Below are 23,602 nucleotides of genomic sequence, written 5' to 3' on the forward strand. Positions count from 1 at the left end.
GCATTAATGCCATCCTACAGTTGGGTGCCACCGATATTGTCCCTTATCATTTGACCCATTTAGGCCTGACCTCAAAATTTAAAAAAAAATCTTCTAAATCCTCCAGTTTTCTGAAATAAATATTTTCACGATTTTTCAAAAATAGCAGACCTACAAGCTCATAGCGCGCCACCGAGTGGCGCGCTACGAGCTTGTAGATCTGCTATTTTTCAATAGCTAAATTATAACAATGTTTAAAACACCAAAAGGGGTTCCCGCCCAAAATGGGTTAACTGTCCTTTTGCGCAGATCACTCAAACCTCAGCAAAAAGAAAAGGACAATATCGATGGCCTCCAACTGTACATGTTCTACAAATGAATGAAATCATGTTGAATGACCTCTGTAGATAGTGTTGATCAAACATAGGTATACATGTGCATATTGTTATAACGTCCCAGGAAACAACTTGTGTAATAAATAAAATACAAAATAAATAAATAAAAAGAAAGTACTGAATAAGCTAAATCAGTGGTACTTTGGGGACCCACAAGGAACCACTAGTGTGCTAAAAGGATTCAGAGCATATTTTCTCAATACCTAAATTGTAATTGTAAATGACTATGGGTGCAACTTGATTCCATTGACTGAACATAGAACATAGACACTTTTCACAACAGCCATTTTGAAGTAGACACCACTGCAGGTAATTGTGGTGGCAGTGTTTTCATTTTCAAGTACTGTGCCAGCTGCGTAAAGTTAACTTTATACTGTCTAGTACACAGAAACAAACACCTAAATGAAACACACACACACACACACACACACACACACACACACACACACACACACACACACACACACACGTACGCACACACACGCACATGCACCCACACACACACACACACACACAACCTTCAGCTGTGTTTAAATGTCACAAATGGCTGCTCTGAAAACGGTCTACTCCTCAAAAAATGTGCCTATACAAAAATAATCATATATCAATATACTATGCAGTAGTTAGTATGTACAGTTAGCATGTGCAGTCTATGGCCATATTAAAGGTAATTACATGTGAATCTGCAACATTAAGATTTACAAGGAGGGAGTGTGCAGGTTAGAACCATTATTGTTCTTTCCATCTTGACAAACTGGAGAGATTGTGCAACTGTACATTCAAAAATCAAACAAACAAATTAGTCAAAATATATGTTTCTGTGCAATAGATACTGGAACAAGCTAAATGTGACGAATTATAAAGCGTCTAACTTCTTGTCACCCCAAAAAAACAAGTAACACTCCTGAAAACAAGTCACATTCTGATATCCAGAAAACATTCTATTCAGAATGTGAATGTACTTCCTCTCTTCAGTTATAAGGCCCTCTGGTTACACGTGCCAAAGTGAAATTAAGGCTAATGCTTAGTTTTAGTCACTTCTGTATTGCTAATAGTGTAGCGCATACACAAATTACACATAACTCGTCATATAAAGTAATACAGTTGAAATTACAATACAGAGTGACATGCAAGCTAAATCATTGTTTAACAATGGTAAACTCAAAGCATACTTTTAAAAAGACAGGGGTCTCTATCCTTTTTTTAATCCACAAAGCAAAATCTGTGGTTGTCAATTAATAGACCGTCAAAAATGTGAGATACCCTAGTCAGAGTGATCATAATTATATTTTATATTTTAACCATATTTCAATCATTGATATTAATTTCTAATTCATATCACATTGTAAAAACACAATACAAAGTAGCCTATACTGCCTATACAAAGCAAAAGTGCAGTAACTATAAGTGATATTACACTAATTGTAATTAAGTTCTTGGGGTAATTGTTTATCCTCCCAAAATCATGACAGCTAATTTGACCTCTGGGGGTTTTCGGTGTGTCCAAAAACGTACAAAGCCAACTGCAATTTGGCTTTGTAGGGCAGTATAGTATCTTTGTGGAATGTTGTGCCCTGATCATGATATAACATACAATGTTAAAGTATAGAACTAGAGCCTAGTTGCCCTTTTTTGTAGTTCTCCACTCACTTGGCTACACAAGACTATACGGTCAAAACCCTGGCTGCAAAAAAAGATGTCAGTGATAACATACAGTCACTTGTGAGTTGTGACCTAGACAAAGGTCTGGTTTTAAACCCACATTATAGCCATGTATCCTGTCCAAGTGACCTTGAATAGCCTGCATAGGCCTAGCTCTGGTCCATAGCTCTAATGCCTTTGCATTAGAGCTATGGACCAGAGCTAGCATATGCCTACTCACTGTAATTTGATTCAATGAAATACTACTGTTGAGGAGCCTTAAACACAAGCTGCCTGCGATATGATGCCTACTGCAATCATGTGACCATGCATGGGTACATGGCAAGCAGCCAAGCTACAAGAGTCCATTTATCTTTTATCTTGCCTCTGTAATTTTTTTTAAATAAATATTTCCTCCATTTAATGAGCTATATATAATCAGCTAATTACTTGGCTATATCTTTCCACAAATTATATTATGGAAAAACCGAGGAGAGGAGAAACAGGGCTCCATTTTCGTGACCGCTAAACCCCTTATACCTAAACTTCTTTGCCTTTTTTTTTACTATTTTGCTAAACATTTTTGAATAGTTAAAATGGCCAGTCTACAAGCTCACAACGTGTCAATGTAGATTGGCTAGTTGAACTATTCAAAAATGTTTTTCAAAATAGTAAAAAAGGCAAAGAAGTTTAGGTATAAGGGGTTTAGCGGTGACGAAAATGGAGCCCACAGTCTCTTACATGTGAACCGCACATAGCACCCAACCTATCAACCAACAGCCAGATGCAATTCCACAGTGTTTAAATTTGGGTTTGGAGGGCGGTCTATACGTTTTGAATCAGGATATATTTACCATGTAAACACTTTATTTCCGAACGCTTGGGTAAACAGTTGGGTATGAATCTCTGTTTGGAATGAATTCATCCTGAATGAATGAAATATTGTAAATATTGTAAAACACAGCCAGGAGTGTTCCTAAAGAAAGAACCTGCAAACTCTCTCATTGTGTCACTTCGGAGCTTCAAAAGTCTAACTTCAGCTCCTCTTAGTACATGTCTCTCTTGAGATCAGCAATAAGCTTACCTTAATGTGTAACCTTGGAAGGGATCAGTAGATTCGTTTCAGAGACTGCCATCTCGTCTCGCCTTATTGTATCGCACCCCACCAGTTTACATCACCACTATTACTCCTTGCATGGAAGGAGAAAGCGAGACGACAGTCGTCTGTGACGTGGCATGCATCAATACAATTCTCTTCAATTAACCTGTTCACAACAGTCAATCAACAGAATAGTGTTGCATGCAACGTTGCGTGTCGGTGCCGAATCGGATAAGAGAGAGAAAGAGGAAGGGGGTCAGAGAGTGTATCACCATAACAATTTTTTTAGTTTCATCACATGTATCCATTGTGCCGTCTCGTAGCTGCAGGCATGGGGACGTCGGGTGCCGATCGAGAGGTGCCTCCTTTCCCTCCTCCCTCAGTAAAGTCGTTTCTCGTAACTGCAGTCGGAAAACAAGACAACCGCCACCACAACCGGTCAATTAGGTTTCGCTGAATACTGTTATACAATGTTGGATGGGGATTGAAGAGGGTGGAATTGTGCACACGGGATGGATGGATGTACTTACATGGCACAAAAGAATATCTAACATGAGAGCATGAGCAAGAGAAAGAAGAGAGAACACAGTTTGACAGTTTGCTAAATTCAGAAATATTTCACTTCATTCGACAATGGGAAAGGAAATGGTTATGACACAGAAACCACAGAGAAAGATCTAACAGGATATATGACTTCACTTTTTATTCCTAGGTTTGTTTTGAAAGCAGCAGATAAGCTCACACCATGTCGTAACACGTTGAGTATCTGTGTTAGGGGTACAACACAGATACTGACAGACTGCAATGGACCACAAAACCCACCACCACACCACAATACGCAATGTAATTAGAAGGTACGACAACACCAATATACCACATACAGGACCCCATACCACAAAATATACTGCACATTTCAAAATAAAAAAATGCCCAGGATAGATTTTCTTTTCGTTTTGGCCAATTTATTTTACATTTGGAACGTACATGTGAAAAATGTATTGCTTCGCGCAATGTATTGCTTTGCACAATGAGCAGAAAAAAAGGATGTGTAGGGTGTCAAACAACCTCCACAAGGGTTTATGTGTTGAAAACTGCAACAAGAAAAGAAGAAAAAACTTACCTCTAGTCAAGTGAACAAATGCAGCTACGACTTTTTCTACTCGCTCAAAGCTATAGTGTAAGACTGTAAGTGATATTTCTTGATTAAACAAGAAGTTTTACCAAAACATTTTTTGTCTAAAAGTTAAAGCTCTATATTCTGATAGTAATCATTGCTATAGGCTAGTGTTTGTTCAATAACAGGGTTCTCTCCAGCTCTTTAATAAACAAAAACAATCACACCTGTGTAAAACGAGGGGTGCTCTTATCATCATACATCATCATACATAATCTCATTCCGGCCAATCACAATTTGCGCCCTCATTATTGTCTTCAATGTTTGTGTGTACGTAATATTCATTATCAATGGCATATAATGTTTGTGTTAGGACAATGTTTGTGTGTACGTAATATTCATTATCAATGGCATATAATGTTTGTGTTAGGACGATGTTTGTGTTTACAGTTACACACACCCTCAAAGCTGAACATAGGAGGCCCTCAACAATACATGTTCAGGTGAGTTGCGAATTTCAGCCAATCGTACAAATGTATCAGCTTCAAATTCATTGTGTTCCAGTTCCAATTGTGTCTGCTCATTTATTTGTGTCATCACTTCCAATTTCACTTTGAAATAAAATGGACCTTAACATGCAGTTAATTACTAAAGAGCTGGAGAGACTTATTGAACCATCACTTGTAGTAATTCCGTATTATAGACAAAGGCTGTAATGATGACTGCGGAGCTACAAGGCGTGCCACTAAAACAGACTACTAAACTAAATTGGATGTTACAACTTACACAGAATGACTTTAAAACACTTCCGTTAATGTTGAACAGCAAAAAGGTGTCATTGCAGAAAACAGAAGCAGAGGAGAGGAATCCTGTATTGGGGAGAGAAGGTCGTCAGGGGACAACAAAGGTCAGACTTACGAGTGGAGGCCGTGGACACCGCCCTCAACCTGTGCAGACATGGTTCTCTTCTCAAACTTCAGCTCTCCAGAGTACATCATGGATCTGCATGGGACAATTAAGACACACATGTCAAGTTGAAGATCATACAAGGCACACCATTTTTTCCATTATCTTCTTAATGGACCACTTCACCACTTTTCAACTGATCTTCATATAATTGGTCCTCACTAATGTTCATGATAAAATACCACCCTTTGTTTCTACTCAGTCTGTGTCTCATAGGAGGGCTGGGGCAGTGACATCTTCGTTAGGCAGACTTCTTTTTAAAACAAGCTTATATATATATATATATATATATATATATATATATATATATACACATACACATACACATACACATACACATACACATACACATACACACATATACACATACACATACACATACACATACACATACACATACACATACACATACACATACACATACATAGATTTGTATTATCGTGAGAACGATGGCTTCCATTTTGGCATTGCAACATTTCAGAAATAAAAAGCCTGCCGTTTCAATTAACTTGGATTCCCTAAGTGGTCCTTTAACGATGTCGATGATAGAGCTAAAGTGAATATCTCTGCTGTCGGGAAGAAACCAACACAAAGACGTAAAGGGTGTTCAATAGCACTGATTCATGCAAAAGAAATAGAAAACCTCAAAAATGGAGTTAGGTGGTTTCCTCCCGACAGCAACGAATTATATATATTTTTGCCATTTTAATATACTTAACCTACACAGCTTATATTTCCAATGTCACGCAACACTCATACACCACACACTTACCGCAGTATGGATAGGCTCTTGGCCCCGATATCTTGACAGCCATGTTGGATACCAGCAATGAGGTAGGGAACAAATTTACAAATGGAGCCTTTGTCCTGTACTGATCCTGACACTCCCTGGGCCACCTTCAACCCATCCCCCTCACTGGACACACACACACACACACACACACACACACACACACACACACACACACACACACACACACACACACACACACACACACACACACACACACACACACACACACACACACACACACACACACACACACACACACACACACACACACACACACACACACACACACACACACACACACACACACACACACACACACACACACACACACACAAGGGGATAATTAGTGATGGTACACTTAGTAGAATGATGGCCTATTTTTTGCCCGTTGGACCTGATGCCCGTCCATCAGGTGCCCCGACTGGCCAGGGGGAGGCAGTATAGAGACCAATACTGCATGTTTTTTGTGAGGGTACCTACCCTATAGGGGAGTCAAGGGGACATGGGGAGAACATGCTCTGAGCGTCTCTACCTGAAGTAGCGTTTCTGACTGTTGCTGTTTTTCTCCATGGCGTCCAGAGAGCCCATTCCGCGGTACTTCTTCAGACGCACACCATCCGAAAAGAAATATTCCCCTGGAGCTTCAGTGGTTGCTGCGAGCAACGACCCCATCATCACTAAGGACAGTAGTCAACATCAACGATTGTCAGAAACAATCTGAAAGATCATGTGACATGACATGACACAGCACTAAGAAATGTATGTTTAATGATGTTATGTGTCTTACAACTTGCAAGATACATACATTAACTACTGCTGATTGCTGCACACTTCGCCACATAGGCCATAATAGAAAAAATCTATTAATTTGAATTGTATAGCTAATCTTATATCATCTTAGTCAAAGTAGGCTAAAAGGAGAAGACTGGTTTAAAACTCCCAAAACGTAGCCTATTTTATTTAATGGCACAACATTTTGACCTTAAAGGTCGATGAAGACGTATATAGTATATAGGATGAAATGTTGCGTCTTTAAATAAAATACATTTTGTTTTACCTTCTTCTCCTTGATTCTTGCCTTGATGTCCAGCACCAGGCCTACAGTAAATACAGGTACAAAAGATGTACACACAATCTTAGTCAAAGTAGACATTCCCATACCTGTGGAGGCTCCAAGGGCCAAAGCCTTAACTACATGTCCGACAGTCTGAATGCCGCCATCAGCGATGACGGGCACTCCAAAACGGCGGGCGTACTCTGCTACTTTATACACTGACGTACCCTGGGGTCGACCACATGCCATAACTGAGAAAATAATGCAGTGTGTTGGTGTTGGGCACACACACACACATACAAAATACAATGATACATGAAAAATCCACAGATAGTGGGTTCCAGCCACGTCTTGCTTCTTCTTGCTGACCCTACCTTCTTGGGTGATGCAGATGGAGCCACAACCCATGCCCACCCTCAGGGCATCCACACCAGCATCTATCAGGTTCTTAGCCTGAGCAGCTGTCACCACTAGAAGGAGCCAAAGACAAACAATCAGTAGAAGATGGGCTACCCAGAGAATGATAACCTGAAAGGGCTTTTACTTTTACAAGACAAATGCAGAGATGCAAAGATCTCTCTCTCTATATATATATATATATATATATATATATATATACTGACGTGACATGCTGTCCTTTGCTGTCCTCAGTGTCAAACGCGTATAAATAAAAAATATATTTGTCAAAAACCTTCTGAATATTGTGCAGGACATTATGCTTCATGTGAACATACTCAAGATTAAAACATTTCATTCCTCATTTCTTCAGAATTTTCAACCAAACCTAGCAAAACTCATATGGTGCGACTGTCCTGGCCCTGTTTCTCAAAGTAGGAACTTGAATAAAACTAAGGGGGAAAAATGCTAAAATTATTTTAAAAATTCCATAAATATAATATAGATGTCTATTTGTGAGCCTAATCTTTTCAAAGTCCAAGCATAATGTTTTCAGTCATTTCTGATCAAAAAGATTTTGTCCCCCAAACCAAAATCATATTGTGTGACACCATTTTGGGAAATTTCAACAGGCAATTGTTTGGACACCCATTGGGATAGAGAGGTCCTTCTTCAGTAAGGCTGCTCAGCACTTGCATTACAATAGCATGACAGGTGTCTGTGGTGAATTATCATTTTAACATTTCCATGAAATACGATCTTGTTGGAACGCTGACCAATGCGACTCATCCGAGTGTCTGTGGGTGTGACACCTTTTTCATTAAAAAAGCTAAAGTTATTAGATTCTTTGGTCATAATTACATGTAAATCTATGTTGCTTTGTTATAGCTAGCATGTTGTTAGCATGCTAATGTGTAGCTAGTAGCCTCTAGGTTATGTTAAGTGCTTTGAAAAATGAAGATATGATCATACGGTGTGACACTAAATCATTTGGTGTGACGTTCCAAATAGTGAAAAAATCATACCTTTATTAATGATGAAACCATTAATGTTCATGGATTACATAGCAAATAGTATCAGGAAGAGTCACAAATATTTGTAATTTTAGAGAAAGTTTTGTCACAATAAATACAAAATATGTCGAAAGACCGACAACATGGGCCTCACATTGAGTGTTGATTACGAAAATAATATACAGATTTAATACATTTTCACAAAACTATAGTGGATTACAGGTTAGTTATGATAAAGGACTTTGATAAAGTGAGTAACTTAAGAAAGGTGTACTCCATTTTCATTTTATAAACAATTATTGTCATGTCACACCATATGATGATTTTAGGCACAAGTACAACAAAATGCTGAATAAATTCTGATTCCAATAAAATATCTAAAAACAAAATATGTTTCCATAAAGATGAGAGTGAGTAGAACAAAAGTAAATAATTTGTATTCCTGTTATTTAAAGGTTTTTAAAAAACACTTTTTTAGGGGTGTCACGTCACTGACCTATATATATATATATATATATATATAGAGAGAGAGAGAGAGAGAGAGAGAGAGAGAGAGAGAGAGAGAGAGATGAGCTAGGGGGGAGCTTACCGTTTCCACCCACGACCTGAAGTTCAGGATATTTCTGTTTTATGTAGTTGATCATGCTTATTTGATACACAGAGTTCCCTTGAGAAGAGTCCTGTGATGCAAGCATCCAAGTGAGAGAGATTGACCAAGACACCAACAACAAATAGTCATTAATAAATGGTTAACTAAAATCTAAAATGTTCACTACTAGTGCACTAGCTGGCGAATATTACAAAAATCACACCCGTGTGAACTGAGTGGTGTAATATAGCCTGTCTGACGTAATGAAATCATGTCTGACGTAATGAAATCACACCCGGGTGAACAGGGTGAACATAGCAACCATGCTCATTTTTTCTGCACTAACAAAGCCAGTTGTAGAAATCACACCCGGGTGAACATAGCAACCATGCTCATTTTTTCTGCACTAACAAAGCCAGTTGTAGGAGAGGTTTACACCGTGTGAACTGAGTGGTGTAATATAGCCTGTCTGACGTAATGAAATCATGTCTGACGTAATTAAATCACACCCGGGTGAACAGGGTGAACATAGCAACCATGCTCATTTTTTCTGCACTAACAAAGCCAGTTGTAGAAATCACACCCGGGTGAACAGGGTGAACATAGCAACCATGCTCATTTTTTCTGCACTAACAAAGCCAGTTGTAGGAGTGGTTTACAGTACACCACTCATTTGAGTGTAGTGTAGATTCTGTCTGAACACAAACATTAAATGCCATTGACAATGAATGGAGAATTTACATCATATGTGTCTGAGCAAATCGGCAATTGTATGTCGGTGGCCACCCTTGGTCAATAAGGGACCACCATTCTTGAAGATGATGTACGATGATGTACGATGATTAGAGCGTGGGCTGCGTGGCCCTCACTTCACACGGGTGTGATTTTTTATTATTATGTTATTTATGTTTACTTTTGATGTTCAGAGATTGCAGGGCAGTTCATTTTATGTCATGTTTGGCTTGAATGGGTGAGATAGGTGAAAGTTTCTGGAACAATTCACTACTAGTACATGTGTTGTTTAATAGAGACAAGCATCTTACCCAACAAACCATGATTAGGCATGCCTTATTACAATTCTAATCATTATGACAACCTAATAATGATGATGAAACAACATTTCAGCAGACCACCAGAGAACACTCACCAGGACCACCAAATCCACCCCAGCCTGCACCAGGTGGTCCAACCTGTGCTTGTCGTCGTCCCTGGTGCCGATGGCCGCCCCACATAACAGCTGCTTCCTGGAGTCCTTGGAGGCCAGCGGGTAGTCTCTGTTCTTCTTCAGGTCAGTCCTAGCAATGATGGCCACGAGCTCATCACTGCCGTTCACTATGGGCAACTTGCCTGAAAGAAAGACAGTAGGGAAGAGTGTAGATGTGAATGAGAAGTGAGGTGATGTCTCAGTCCAAGAGCAGACGTGTGACAGTTAAACTAATGGCATAGAGTGGACAAAATACTGTCAACCTTCTAGTGTTCTCAGTGTGGGTCATATTACAAAGAAATTAAACATTGTCTCACATCATTTCATATTTCAAAAACTGACCAATGCCTAAAGAAAGTCGCAAATATTGTTTTTTCCCATTTCTATTTGATCTCCAACTTCCATCGTTACAGCCGGCCACCGGTCTAGTTTGTTCAATTTCATTTTGGAAAATCAACTGAACGAAAGGTACACAGGATTATGTGTGTAGCTACTGTATACTGCATGGTTACATCAGCAAGTTGTATTCCTATGAATAGTGATTTAATTCACCAGGGTGATTCACACGATTTTCATTAGGGAGACACTTGGGCTTAACCTGACTCTGCCAGATGGGGCAGCAGAGAGTACACTGGGTCTGGCGGAGTCAGGTTAACTTGGGCTGCCATTAAAAAAAAAATAATCTAAGTCAAGTCAAGATGATGGCCGAACGGTGCATTATTGCTAGTTTTAAACTTAAGCAGTAGGCTACATTAAAATATGTATTTAAAAAAATGTGAGGTGAGAAATATGTCCTTTAGCACTGCCTCTCTCTCTGTCCTGCTGCACAATGAGACAAAAACAGCTCTCTTCACAGTACCTTTTTTGCTGCGTTGGAGCAGGTCATTGGCCTCTTTCAGCGTGACACCAGCTGGTGCGACAACTAAATCTTCCCTCTTTGTCATTGCCTGGTATACAAACAGAAATGAAATCCATTCAAATGTTCGGTGTCTTTATGTTTAACACATTGAGACCTGAGACCAGATTCTAATCTAAATCATGACAGTTTTCTGAAAAACAGTCAGTGGTTCTCAAACTATTTTATGTCAAAATTATATGTAATTGGCCGCGGATCCCCATCTGAAAATATGCTGTTCCATATTTGAGTTAAAAACGTTCGCTGTGGAAGAATACATATTCAAAGATTTGCACACATTTTCAAGATTTTACAATAATAGCAGATCTACAAGCTCATAGCACGGCACTCGAGTGCCGCACTATGAGCTTGTAGATCTGCTATTTTTCAGCTAAAGTTTAAAATAATGGTTAAAGTGGTTAAAATCTATAAGGTGACACAAATGTGTCCTCAGGTCTAAATAAAAAAATCAATCAATTACAAACACACACAAATATAACACAAATAGCCTACCTCCTCCAGGGGTCTGTCGTGGTCCTTCTCAGACAGGAAGTCAATGTCCCTGGAGGTGACGATGCCCACCAGCTTGCTGCCCATCTTGCCCGTCTCTGTGATGGGGATCCCTGAGAAACCATGACGCAGCTTGGCCTCCAGCACATCCTTCACCGTGTGGTGGGGGCTCATCACCACGGGGTCTGTGATGAAGCCCTGCTCGAATTTCTGCCAATGAAATCACAAAATATGGCATAGTTAAAATATTGAGTGGACACACAAATTTTTCATAGAAGGGAGGAGTTACTTAGCGCCCCTCAAAAAAAAAAGGGGGGGGGACTTTAACTTGTTTACAGGGACCAGTTTCGAATTGCAGCCACCCGTAAGTGCTCTTTGAGACCGTAGACACTCAAGTTTATACAGAAATAATTGAATTGCCTATGTGGCATAATAGCAAGCACTTAATTATTGTCCAGTGCTTCCACAGTATTACTCTTATGTGCCTCAGCTCTTACCTTCACCTTGCGCACCTCATTGGCCTGGAATTCAGCAGTGCAGTTATGGTGTATGATTCCGATCCCACCCATCAGCTGAAATACACAGAAACCCACCGACTGAGGGGTCATATGATACGGTTGATACGGTCACTTCCATAACTAAGACAGGACAAGTTAAATCTTTATATCCTCCACTACACCACTGGGAAAAGGTGGCTACGCAAAGTATTGTAGGCCTAGTAAGTAATTGATGAATTGATTGATGCAGCCTCATTTTTTTAGGGATCACATATAAAATATCTGTTACTCACTGCCATGGCAATGGCCATGGATGACTCTGTGACAGTGTCCATAGGAGAGGAGATGAGAGGGGTCTTCAGGCTTATCTTCCGTGTCAACGCAGACGTTAGATCCTTAGTGGGACAAACAAAAACATTGGCATCACTGTATGATTCTCTTTTTTTGAATCAACTTAAAATAAAAGTGAAGTAAAGTTAAGTCATATTTACATTTGGAAAAAATTCATAAAGCAACTCATTAACAAACCAAACCAAAACCGTTTGGTTTACATAATAGAGTAGCCTAAATAAGATTTACTGTTACTATGTGGTGGTCACAAACAGAAGTGGAATATTTTTTCAAAGTAAACAGTGGCAACACATATAACACATGTCCCATACATTAATATGCTATAGTCATAGTGTTACGAAGGCTTTCACATCATCTAGTTTGTTTGACAGGTAGGTATTCGGAATTTCGGGCAATGTCTGACTTCGGGACTCCATTTAACGGACTTATCGTGACATCACCAAGATGACACAAGCACCTTAGCCAACGGGGTAAAGAACACATTCTCAGAGGGAAGCCAGATTCAATTCACGCTCCCCAGAATCTATATCCGGTCTTCAGGATTCGACTGTCTCCAAGACCTTTTTCAAGACTCGACCTCCAATTTGCATGTTCTCCCCGTGTCCCCTTGGGTATGTACCCTCACAAAAACATGGAGTAATCCTGGTCTCTAAATTGCCTTCCCCTGGCCAGCCGGGGCGCCTGATGGAGGGGAAAGAAACTGGTTGTAATAACGTGTTCCTTCCACGCGCTACGTCCAACCGGGGAAATTCACCCCTTCCAGGTGAACAGAAGTGGCTTGGACTCCTCATGCATAGAAGGAAGCATGAGGTTAGTCTGTTGCTCTCCCCAGGTTGGCAGGGGAAGTTTAGCGCCCCTGATTACATCAGATAATTGTCACTGGGTGAAAAAATGGGTTTCAAAATTGTGGACTCGACCTCCAGCACAAGAGCTCTCCTTCGACACTACTCTGAATCGACAGTTCAACACATACTCCTTCTGCTTGAGCTACTAGTTGCCCTGTACCACCTTCATAACTGCGAGGGTTGATATATCACCGACTCAGAGCCCATGCTGCCCAGCGCCACCGACCCCGAGCTGCCCTGCGCCACCGAGCCCGAGACCCAGGGATGTCTGACCATTTGGTTGCCCTACTCGTAAGATATTTGTGCTGCCCCCCCTCTCGATGAGAGCGCTGCATTTCCTCATTCAGATCGGCTATTTTCTGCGAGGACGCACACACGGCCGCTCGTTATTACGTTAATTTGTTATTATGAGGGTCGGCTTGGCACTTTTTGGCACATTTTGTTGCCCCCCTCGGCGTGTTGCCCTACTCGTAGTGCGTATTGCGCGTATACGTAGCAACGGCGCTGCCGAGACCGTGCTGCCTAGCACCCCCGACCCCGAGCTGCCCAGCAGCCTTGCACCTCGATGGCCGTCCCTACACCTGCCTGCTCTGTGAAGTTCCTTGATCCTGTCTGTAATGACTCCAGCCCAACACCCATTTGAAGGGTCTCGTTTGGTCGTGTTCAGGGGAATCCATGGGACCTCCAGAAGGGGGCGTGAGCGTCATGGTTCCCGACACCGCCAACACTCCCTGTTGCCCAGCGTCCTGGATTCTTCACTGCCCTGCGCCTTGGAGTCCTTGCTACCCAGTGCCCAGTGTGTGTCACTGCCCAGTGTTCAAAAGGCTCCACTGCTGCCCAGCGCTACGGTGCCTCCAGTCTTGCCTGAGATTGTGTTGGTTGGTCCCGCCAACACCCTGCCTGTCCGCATCTGTGACCCGTCTGTGTCCTCGTTGTCTGTCCCTGTCTGTGACCCGTCCGTATCCTCATCATCTGTCCCCGCTCGTGTCCTGTCTGTGTCCTCGTCTGTCCCCGCCTGTGTCCAGTCTGTGTCCTCGTCTGTCCCCGCCTGTGTCCAGTCTGTGTCCTCGTCTGTCCCCGCCTGTGTCCAGTCTGTGTCCTCGTCTGTCTCTGCCTGTGTCCAGTCTGTGTCCTCGTCTGTCCCCGCCTGTGTCCAGTCTGTGTCCTCGTCTGTCCCCACCTGTGTCCAGTCTGTGTCCTCGTCTGTCCCCGCCTGTGTCCAGTCTGTGTCCTCGTCTGTCCCCGTCTGTGTCCAGTCTGTGTCCTCGTCTGTCCCCGCCTGTGTCCAGTCTGTGTCCTCGTCTGTCTTCGCCCGTGTCCAGTCTGTGTCCTCGTCGACCTCTGTCCCACACGTTTACCCGGCCGTCGCCATCACCGATGTCGCGCCTGTATCCCCATCGGCTTCCCTCGCCGATGCACTGCCAGCGGACTATGCCGACGCCCGGCCAGACGTCCTGTCGGCTGTCTCTGCTGACAGTCTTCCATCTGTGTGCTCTCCTTCCTGGGAGAGCACACAGAAGGCCATCTGTGTGCTCTCCTTCCTGGGAGAGCACACAGATGGCCTTCAAATAAAGCAAAACCGCAGGAACAATCTAACTCTCCGCCTTTTCAGAGTTGGATGGTATGACGTTTCGCGTGAGGCATTAGCGAGCTGCTCATTTTGTTTGATGCTAAGTAGATGTATATATTTATTATGTCATGATGGAACAGCTTTGAAGCCTGTGTAACGCCCGGGATTCGAATTCGGGTCTCCCACGTGAAAATCCAACCACTAGAGTAGACCAAAGGGATATTCCTATGGACCGGGGGAGATATTAGACTTTTGAGGCCATCAGGCTGAGGCTCTGAGCCACTCTGCTATACGTGCTGACTTGTTGTTAATGCACTTGCTGTGTGAGGTGACACAGGCGTGTGTTTGTGTGTGTGTGCGTGTGTGCGTGCGTGCGTGCGTGCAGTGTTTTTAACACCTGTCTATCCTGTAAGAACCCTGTGTTCTCAGCAACAAATTAATTTCCAATCCCAGCAGAGTTTACAAGGAGGTAAACAATAATGAAAGAACACAATCAAGCTTGATTGCCTACAGCTGTTGCAAACAAAGAAAAACTTCAGCCTAATAAGAGACAGAGCAAAGAATTCATGAGTTGACAGACAAAGGAAGTGCGGTAAATTGAAGGACAAGATTGTGTTCCATGAAGGAGTCAGGACATTGACTTTGGGGGTTAACTAGAGCGGGATAGACTTGAGCCAGTTTGTCTGCACAGTGAGACTTTAAGAGCTTACAAGCTCAAGACACAGCAAAGCTCAGCCAAGGTGCCATGCCGATGTAAACACAGCCACAGAAAAGCTGTTTGTATTGTATTGCCACCCATGTGGTCCCGTTGTGCTGGGAAGACTAGAGTAGCTCGAGAGCTTTTAAGAACACACAAAAGGAACATAAGTTCACACTGCTGGCATCTCAAGTCAGACATTTATGCAACTGCAGTCGGTCACACACTGGACCACTTTTATTCACTTTATTCGGCTAGTTAGACAATCTTGGAGGTGCAAGGTGAAATTCTTATGAACAAAGTTCATGTTGGGTTGGAGTATGCTGATATAGCCTTACGTGGCAGCACTTGCAGTGACTGTCAATGTTCGCAGAGACTGGACAGTACCTTAACAGGACATTGATCTTAGTTTCTCTGCCTATAACCGTTGACCAACCTGTGCACAATTGACATTGGCTGGGTTTCCCAAAGGAAATATGCATAGTGAGTGGGCGTGTGGTTCTTCTCAACAACACCCCCTTTCACTGTGAACATAGATATTCCGTGCATAGATGTGCCACGCAATGGTAGGCCTGAGGCCTGGTATGCCGGCCTGACCGGTCAATAAAAGAATGCTGAATTAACTAGCTTGTATTGGTAACGCACGCACGCACGCATGCACGCACACACACACACACACACACACACACACACACACACACACACACACACACACACACACACACACACACACACACACACACACACACACACACACACACACACACTGTACAGTATGACATAGCCAAGCCATATTACAGCCAGTTACAGAGATACTCACCACCTCATCTGATGTGAAGTCAATGAAACCAGGTAGGATCAGGAAGTCACTGAAAAGGAAGGAGAACAAAGTTAACAGTAGTAATAGTAGTATAGCAGTGGTAGTTTCTGCAGCAATAGCAGTAGAAGGTTTTTATTGTAGCCTAATATTTGGAAATAAAATCATGGCAAAAAACAAACAAACATGACATGACATTAAAAATAGGTCACCCCTAAAGAGTCAGTACTTGCCCAATAACAATACTACCTAAGGTAAATGGCATTACTGGCTACCGGACGGTATTTTCTTTTGGTAGTAACACTACCATGTGTTTGATATGAATGACACTGTATGTTGATGTGCGTGTGTCTTTACAGTGGGTATACAGTTCAAGGAAACAACCTTCTGACAGAGTACAGTGATACCGTCTAAATATATCCTCCATTAAAACTACACATACACTTACTCGCAGGCACGCGCACGCAGGCACGCACACACACACACACACACACACACACACTCTTCGTTCACTTTGCTTTTAATGTCTAATGCTTACATAAGCTCTCGAACATGAAGTGGTATTACTAATAATAATCCTCCATTTTAAACCACAGCAGATGCATTTTTACCGATATAAACTACCGCGACCACTTAGCAGCAGCAGACCGAGAGGCTCATTGCATTATACTCCAAGCGTGTGTTTGCTTGTTCTGTGTATCTTACTTGTATGTGAGTCCATCACCGATAGAAAAGAGTTGCTGTGCCGTCAGGCCATCCTCAGGAACATAACCCGTTCCTCCACTGATCAAGTAGTCTGCCATGCTGCAACACAAAGACAAACATTTTTTTTATTAAGATATTTTTCTTGTCGCTTTCGCCTTTATCTTATTTTATTTCTTTGTAGAGGGATAGCAGGCTGACAGGAAATGGGGAGAGAGATGGAGGGGTGACATGCAGTAAAGGCCGTCGGGATAACATAAACATAAACAACATAAACACACACAACTCAGGCCTATAGCCTACTACAATACAAACACACACAACTCAGGCAACACAAACACAGACATATACAGTAGTGGGGTGAGTTAGACATAGGCCTACAAACTACAACACAAACATAATCGTTGCTTTCGGGAGGAAACCACCTAACTTTATATTTTTATCTTTGATTCTATACTTGCACTATAGATGCGCCCAGCCCAGTTGTCCTGCATTGTTTGTATGTCTTAAACCACTACTCTTGCTGTAAACCTAATTGCCCTTCTGGGACACTAATAAAGACCTTGAACCTTGAACTACATTTTTGAGGTTTTAGATTTTTCTTTCAGTACGAACACCCTTTACGTCTGGGTGTGGTTTAGAATACTATTGAACCAATGGAAAGTATTTAAAAGTGCTTAGGACAAAATATCTTAACTCCATTGGAACCTCAAAGCTAAAGCAGCTAACTCCACCACCTCTCATGCAAGTAATATTGACAATTATACATTTTATATTTTTCATTTCCTGAAATGTTGGAGTAACTGTAGGTGGTTTCTTCCCGACAGCAGAGATTACAGTCAGCCATATAACAACGTAGACTCAAACAAACTAATAATACAAACATATACATACATGGAGTTAGCCATGCTGCAACATAAACATACTGTAAACATGCAGTTGTGCATTACGCTTGGCTTATATTCTCACAGCATTGAATACCTATTCCTTTTCATTCTCCTGTGACAACTTGGAACGCATGCACAAACATTGTAATGCTTCGCACACTTTATACAGTTTCAGTATTTTACATACATTCTCTTTTGAATGAGATTTTATGGCCATAAAAGTGCAGAAAAGGTTATAGTCATAAAGAATGATACATTGGCTGGTACTGTTGAATATAAAATGTACAAGCTAGTTCCTGTATCCATCTGTCACTGCTTTGAGAAATGAGAATGATCCACTTGTTGAATGTTCAGTATGTTGCTTGCTGTTATACGCTGTTATTTTGTTCCAGCTGTTGGAGAATATAATATTTATGTTGTGTTTTTATGACTACATTATCTCCCATGTCTTTCTCACAGACAAACAACTCATTGCATGTCAATGGAAACTGTACAGCAGCTAAGAGGATTTGGTTACATCACCTTGGCTGTGTGCAGGTAGGTGATACCTGGGCTTTTAAAAGCCCAGCGACGTCACTAGAAAGTGAGTTAATGAATTACAAAAGGCTTGGCTTAATGGTTTCTGAGTAAGTGATTCCGTGTAAGTAATTCTGAATGACTATGACCTCACAGCCATTATGCAGTCTGCAGTATTCAAGTCTGACCTCTCTGGTTCATATCCAACTTGGATGCGTGTGGCACTGTATCTCTGCGCCGCTGTCTCATGCCCATGTACGTGGGGGTTGGCATGGGCGTAGGGCCCATAGGGGTGGGAATGTTCCCCTTCTCTGGGTGGGAGGTGTGGCCGTGCAGGCTCCGTGTCCCCAACAATCCTTCTGTAGTCTATCTGGTAATTGTCCCTCTCCCCTTCTCCAAAGCGGTCATGCCCACCATGACCCTCCATTTGTGAGTAATCCAGGGATATGGCCTCTGCGGCCCCCGCCGGCTCACAGACAAACTCTTTAAGCACTGACATACACAAAGCACACTTGCATGCACTCACAAAGAGTGACAACTCAGAGTGCAGACACTAGTGTCTGCACTGAGTCTGCACGCATGCACACAGTTAACAGCTTCCACCTCAATAGCTTTCTGATAACAATTACTCATGAACACCTGATGCTCTAGCCCCAACACACACACACACACACACATACACTTGATGAATCAGCATGCATCTGTTTTGGGGGCAATTTGGGGGCAATAAGTAGGATGCAAAATACAAAATTGGAAGCTCAAATTTTGCAGACTCAAATCCTTGCGTGGCGTCTCAAAAAAAAAAGAAAAAGTAATCCTCTCAAAGAAACATTTGCAGCATGCAGTCCTTCAAATATATTCTTCAAAAAAGGAATTGTGTGTGTCTTCTTGGAAGAATTAAGGATCCCAATGCTTTCACCTGCTCCAAGGACACAAAGACCTCAGAGTCTCGCTGTGGTCCCTGGCCAGGAGGACAATAAGAGGGGTGGAGGTTTCCAGTTGACTTGCAGATGAGCTCCGATACATGCAGGGCACAGCCCAGAGAGTTATCCTTTACAACCGTTGGAGAGATCCCCAGTATAGCCAGTGAGAGTGTAGGCCCAGCTAGGGCCGGGGATAGTGACGAGTTCCCCCGTGGAGGCCTGCAGAAGAGCAGCTCTGCTCAGTTGTTGCTGAGTCCACTCGTCACTCTCTTTCCCCGGTGCCCCGCTGAGCTTAACTCTGTGTCTGACAGCAGCAGACGTCACTCGACCACAAAGAGGATTGGGAGCATTAATACAGGATGGGGTGGAAGGGTGAAATGACTGAGGGTGTTGAACTGAGGGAGAGAAGGAGGGGCCACAATGGCACTTAAACACACCGTCTCCCTCTGAGGATTAAGAAGGTGTGTTTTTGTGATGAGTGCTCTCTTGGAGACAGAACTCTTAATTGAGACAAACAGGATCAAATCCCAGGACAAAAGCTTGGTTGGTATCAGGGTTATATCCTCTGAGACAGAGAGAGCAAAGGCACAAGCATAGGAAAGAGATACACAGGAAGAGACAAACACCAATGAAGAAAGAAAATGTGTTTCTGTGTATCTATCCACATGTACAATACTGTATGTGCATCTGTTTCTCCACACATCTGTGTGTGCTTGCGTTCCTTTTCCAAATATGTTGATGGCTATGGCCGTTTTCAGCCCAAGGAGTGTTTTTCATGCAAAACAAAAGCTTGCAGTGAATTCAGAACCATGAAAACCCCCTAGTTTGACCCGTCACATGCTACTTAAAACAGAATGAAATGTTGTACATTTTGCCTGCATATTATTATATCATCGAGTAGTCCCCCTCTCAAGAATCACTTAAACGTCTATTTTATATAGAAACATTTATTTTATATAGAGGCATAAAAGTACACAAAAACAACAAACAACGCTGTGTATCTGATAAAAGATAAATATATCCATCACATACATGTATGTTCTCATGGCAGGGACAACATTCCCCTTTTTATTCTCTCCATTTGATTCTCCTTATTTAATTCCCTGTAGGCCTATGTGCTGGTTGGTTTTATTGTTTTTGTTTTATTCTCATTTAATTCACATTTATTTGTTTAATCTTTCCCCTAATATCTTTACCCTTTTATACATTGTTTCATCTCAATGTATGTAGTGTGCTATAAAGGCTTAATATGAAGTTTAATATTTAATATTTCACAACTCTCAATTGGACAGAAAGAAAGGGGCGATACAAATGGCGTAGAATTAGGATTAGAGTCCATTATCTGTGCGTGCGTGCATGCCTGTGTGCGTACATGTGTGTGTGTGTGTGTGTGTGTGTGCGTGTGCGTGTGCGTGTGCGTGTGTGTGTGTGTGTGTCTGTGTGTGTGTGTGTGTGTGCCAGTCTTGTGTATTAGACGGTGACATGAGAGTGACTGTGTCCTAGGTAACATCAGCTGCAGGTGACTGACTGACTGCTTGTGACAGTTACTGAGGGATTGAACTAGAAAAGCCTCTTACCCTATCACTCCATTTCTCTCTCACTCTGCTCTGTCCATCTATGTCTGTCTGTCTGTGTGTGTAACTGTAAAAGACAAGATATAAGATTGTATATATATTTTTCAGCTAGGCCTATTTTGGACAGCAAGCTGGTTTCTGTCCGACAGCTGAGATATGTTAGCAGAATAGGCATAGAAAGCACAATGGTTTCCTCCTGTTTAACCCTTATTGGTGATTGTGATTTGTATGTAGACATTATTGTCTAATATGCGTGTCATTAGATTATATTATATTTAGATTACATTTATTGTCACTGTATGAGTATACAAATACTTTGACAATGAGTATTTATATACTCATGGGCGTGTGGCTGAGATGACCAAATTCAGCAGTTAGCTGATGACACATATTTAGGCGTAGCTACATTGGGAATTACAGTATATGTGTGTGTGTGTATGTGTGTGTGTGTGTGCGTGCGTGCGTGCGTGCGTGCGTGCGTGCGTGTGCGTGCGTGCGTGCGTGCGTGTGTTTTGTTTTTTGAGTAACCAACCCTGGCGTCCTTTGGCAGCAGAGAGCACGAGTTGTAAATGTAAACACGATCGGCAATGTGGATAGATCACATTGAAAGTTAAACAGGACAACATGACATCATCAGCACAGCTTTGCAAACTTGTCGGTGATTATCAGTCCTGGACTGGCCACTTGACGTTATGTCCAGTGGGCAGTGGGCCGCCCAATGAATGGGCCGCCCCCCTTGCTTTAATTGTCTCCACCAGGCCGAGGCCGAAGGCATGGGGAGAGAGTATGTTTTGCACTCCGTCCGTCCGTCCGTGTGTCCGTGTGTCCGTCCGTCCGTGTGTCCGTCTGTGAACAGCTAATCTCTGGCACTGTTAACCCGGTCAATGCCACATTTTGCACACACACTCCCTGGATGCCAACGATGAACCTCTGCCCCAGAATTTCCAGAACGGCCTGTTATAGCGCCACCAGGAGGCCGCTTTGTGCAAAACAAGTTTTTGGACAGTACACCTACTGATTTTGTCCAAACATCACACAAATTGGTACACAGTCTCTCTAGAGCCATTCAACAAAACAGGTCTTTCACATTTCTCAGACTCCATCCTGATTGGCTAAGATTTGCTTCCAAAGTTCGCAGGAGTTCTCAGTTTCAAACAAAATTTTGCCAAACATCACACACACTGGTGGAGACCTGTGCCCAGAAGGGCACTTTTTCTAGTTTAATATGTTTTTGGGCCAAATTTTAGCCCTGAATTTTTTACTCAGTCCAGCCCTGGTGTTCAGACGAGAACTCTGTTAAATTACAGCGGAGAACAGAGTGTGTACAAGCTCTGAAAGTTGTTGGCCTATGTCTCCTAATCCTATGCTTCCATTTGGTGACACTTTTACCGCCCCCGTCCGGCTTCCCTTTCCGAACACCCATTGTGTTAGCATGGTGGTCAGGGACTTTACCACTGCGTCACCCAAGTGCCCATTGGAACTCCTTATATGGGTATGGCGAGTCATAGTGAGTGTGATGATGTGGTCTGGCCATCCCATTAGCCAATTTGAATAGGCCTATAGGAGTACTTTCAAAATATCAAAGAATTTTTAAATCACTTTAAATCACAAAGAAATCTATTTCAGAACTTTCAACTTGGATCAACCCTTTGAAGAACTTATTTGACTTGTCAAACACATTTATCCATATCACATCCTTCAAATCAGTGGTTCTCAAACCTTTTGGGTGAGAATAGCTAATGTTATGCTAATGCTATAAATGAGTAATCTAATAAACATTGTTATGATATATGCTTGACTCAAAACACTCATCTGCGTAAACATATTGATATCCAGATAGGATGGCTGTCCACTACTCAATTTACAATTTAGACATTTAGCAGACGCTCTTAATTCAGAGCGACTTACAGTAAGCAAGAACAGAAAACATGGTAATACATCAAATACATAAAAATAGTCATCAAGAATCATACGTAAGCTAACCTATCAGTGGAATATCTATATAATGAAACGTATGCGTATGTCTACATACAATGTTAACAGGTCACACATGGTGACATGGACCGTTGCGAGTTGCGTTAGCAGCTTTTTAGCTTGGTAAAAAAAGGTGTGATTGGTGCAGCCAATGATCTACAGTAGGGACATATAAAAATACGTTTTTCACACTTTTAGAGCATACCCGTGGTCCTCATATGGCATACCTAACAATCTATGCCAAAACAATGGGAAAATTTCCATCTTTGTGAATTTTTATATCAAAAGTCCATAAAAATCCAATTTGAATTACTTCCTTTGAATGAAAATGTGCTGCGTGATGACATGTCGAGTCCTGCATGAATAAAAATTAATCTGGATTTCATTCATCTGGTTGATTCCCATCGCTGCGCGTTCCTCCAACACAGCTGATTTTGTTTACAGAACTACTGTATTACTCGTTTTAAACTTATGTATCTGAAAACATTATAGGTTAGAAATAAGCCACGAGCTTTGCTGCCCGTTGTAAACAAACAAACTCAACGCACTCGTCGCGCAGGCGCATGTAGCGGATCTACATCCCATACCCTGAAGGGGTATG

The 23,602-nt window shown here is 42.1% G+C and overlaps 1 protein-coding gene across 1 annotated transcript; it reads right to left on the reverse strand.

Annotated features, from left to right (window-relative positions):
* Window positions 1–1,823: 1,823 nt before the first annotated feature.
* Window positions 1,824–18,774, reverse strand: LOC306924135 (inosine-5'-monophosphate dehydrogenase 1b-like). Its single transcript, XM_079502500.1, has 18 exons — window positions 18,719–18,774; window positions 17,131–17,229; window positions 16,429–16,477; window positions 12,439–12,540; window positions 12,146–12,220; window positions 11,652–11,858; window positions 11,103–11,190; window positions 10,187–10,386; window positions 9,040–9,130; window positions 7,416–7,511; window positions 7,149–7,292; window positions 6,520–6,664; window positions 5,967–6,110; window positions 5,147–5,230; window positions 3,645–3,661; window positions 3,234–3,515; window positions 2,777–3,013; window positions 1,824–2,540 (listed from the first exon to the last, which is right to left on the reverse strand). Exons 2-16 carry the CDS (start codon window positions 17,226–17,228, stop codon window positions 3,409–3,411), a joined length of 1,647 nt encoding a protein of 548 aa, XP_079358626.1. The 5' UTR covers window position 17,229; window positions 18,719–18,774; the 3' UTR covers window positions 1,824–2,540; window positions 2,777–3,013; window positions 3,234–3,408.
* Between the last annotated feature and the right edge of the window lie 4,828 nt (window positions 18,775–23,602).

The sequence above is a fragment of the Electrona antarctica genome, assembly GCF_951216825.1.
Source record: "Electrona antarctica genome assembly, chromosome: 5".
Lineage (NCBI taxonomy): Eukaryota > Metazoa > Chordata > Actinopteri > Myctophiformes > Myctophidae > Electrona > Electrona antarctica.

Excerpts from the sequence above, each read along its gene's own strand:
- LOC306924135 (XM_079502500.1), bottom strand. The coding sequence starts at position 17,228 with ATGGCAGACTACTTGATCAGTGGAGGAACGGGTTATGTTCCTGAGGAT. Across the intron at positions 12,541-16,428 it reads ACTTCACATCAGATGAGGTG|GATCTAACGTCTGCGTTGAC; the intron begins GTGAGTATCTCT and ends TGTCCCACTAAG. Across the intron at positions 5,231-5,966 it reads AAGAGCCTATCCATACTGCG|ATCCATGATGTACTCTGGAG; the intron begins GTAAGTGTGTGG and ends TGTCCCATGCAG.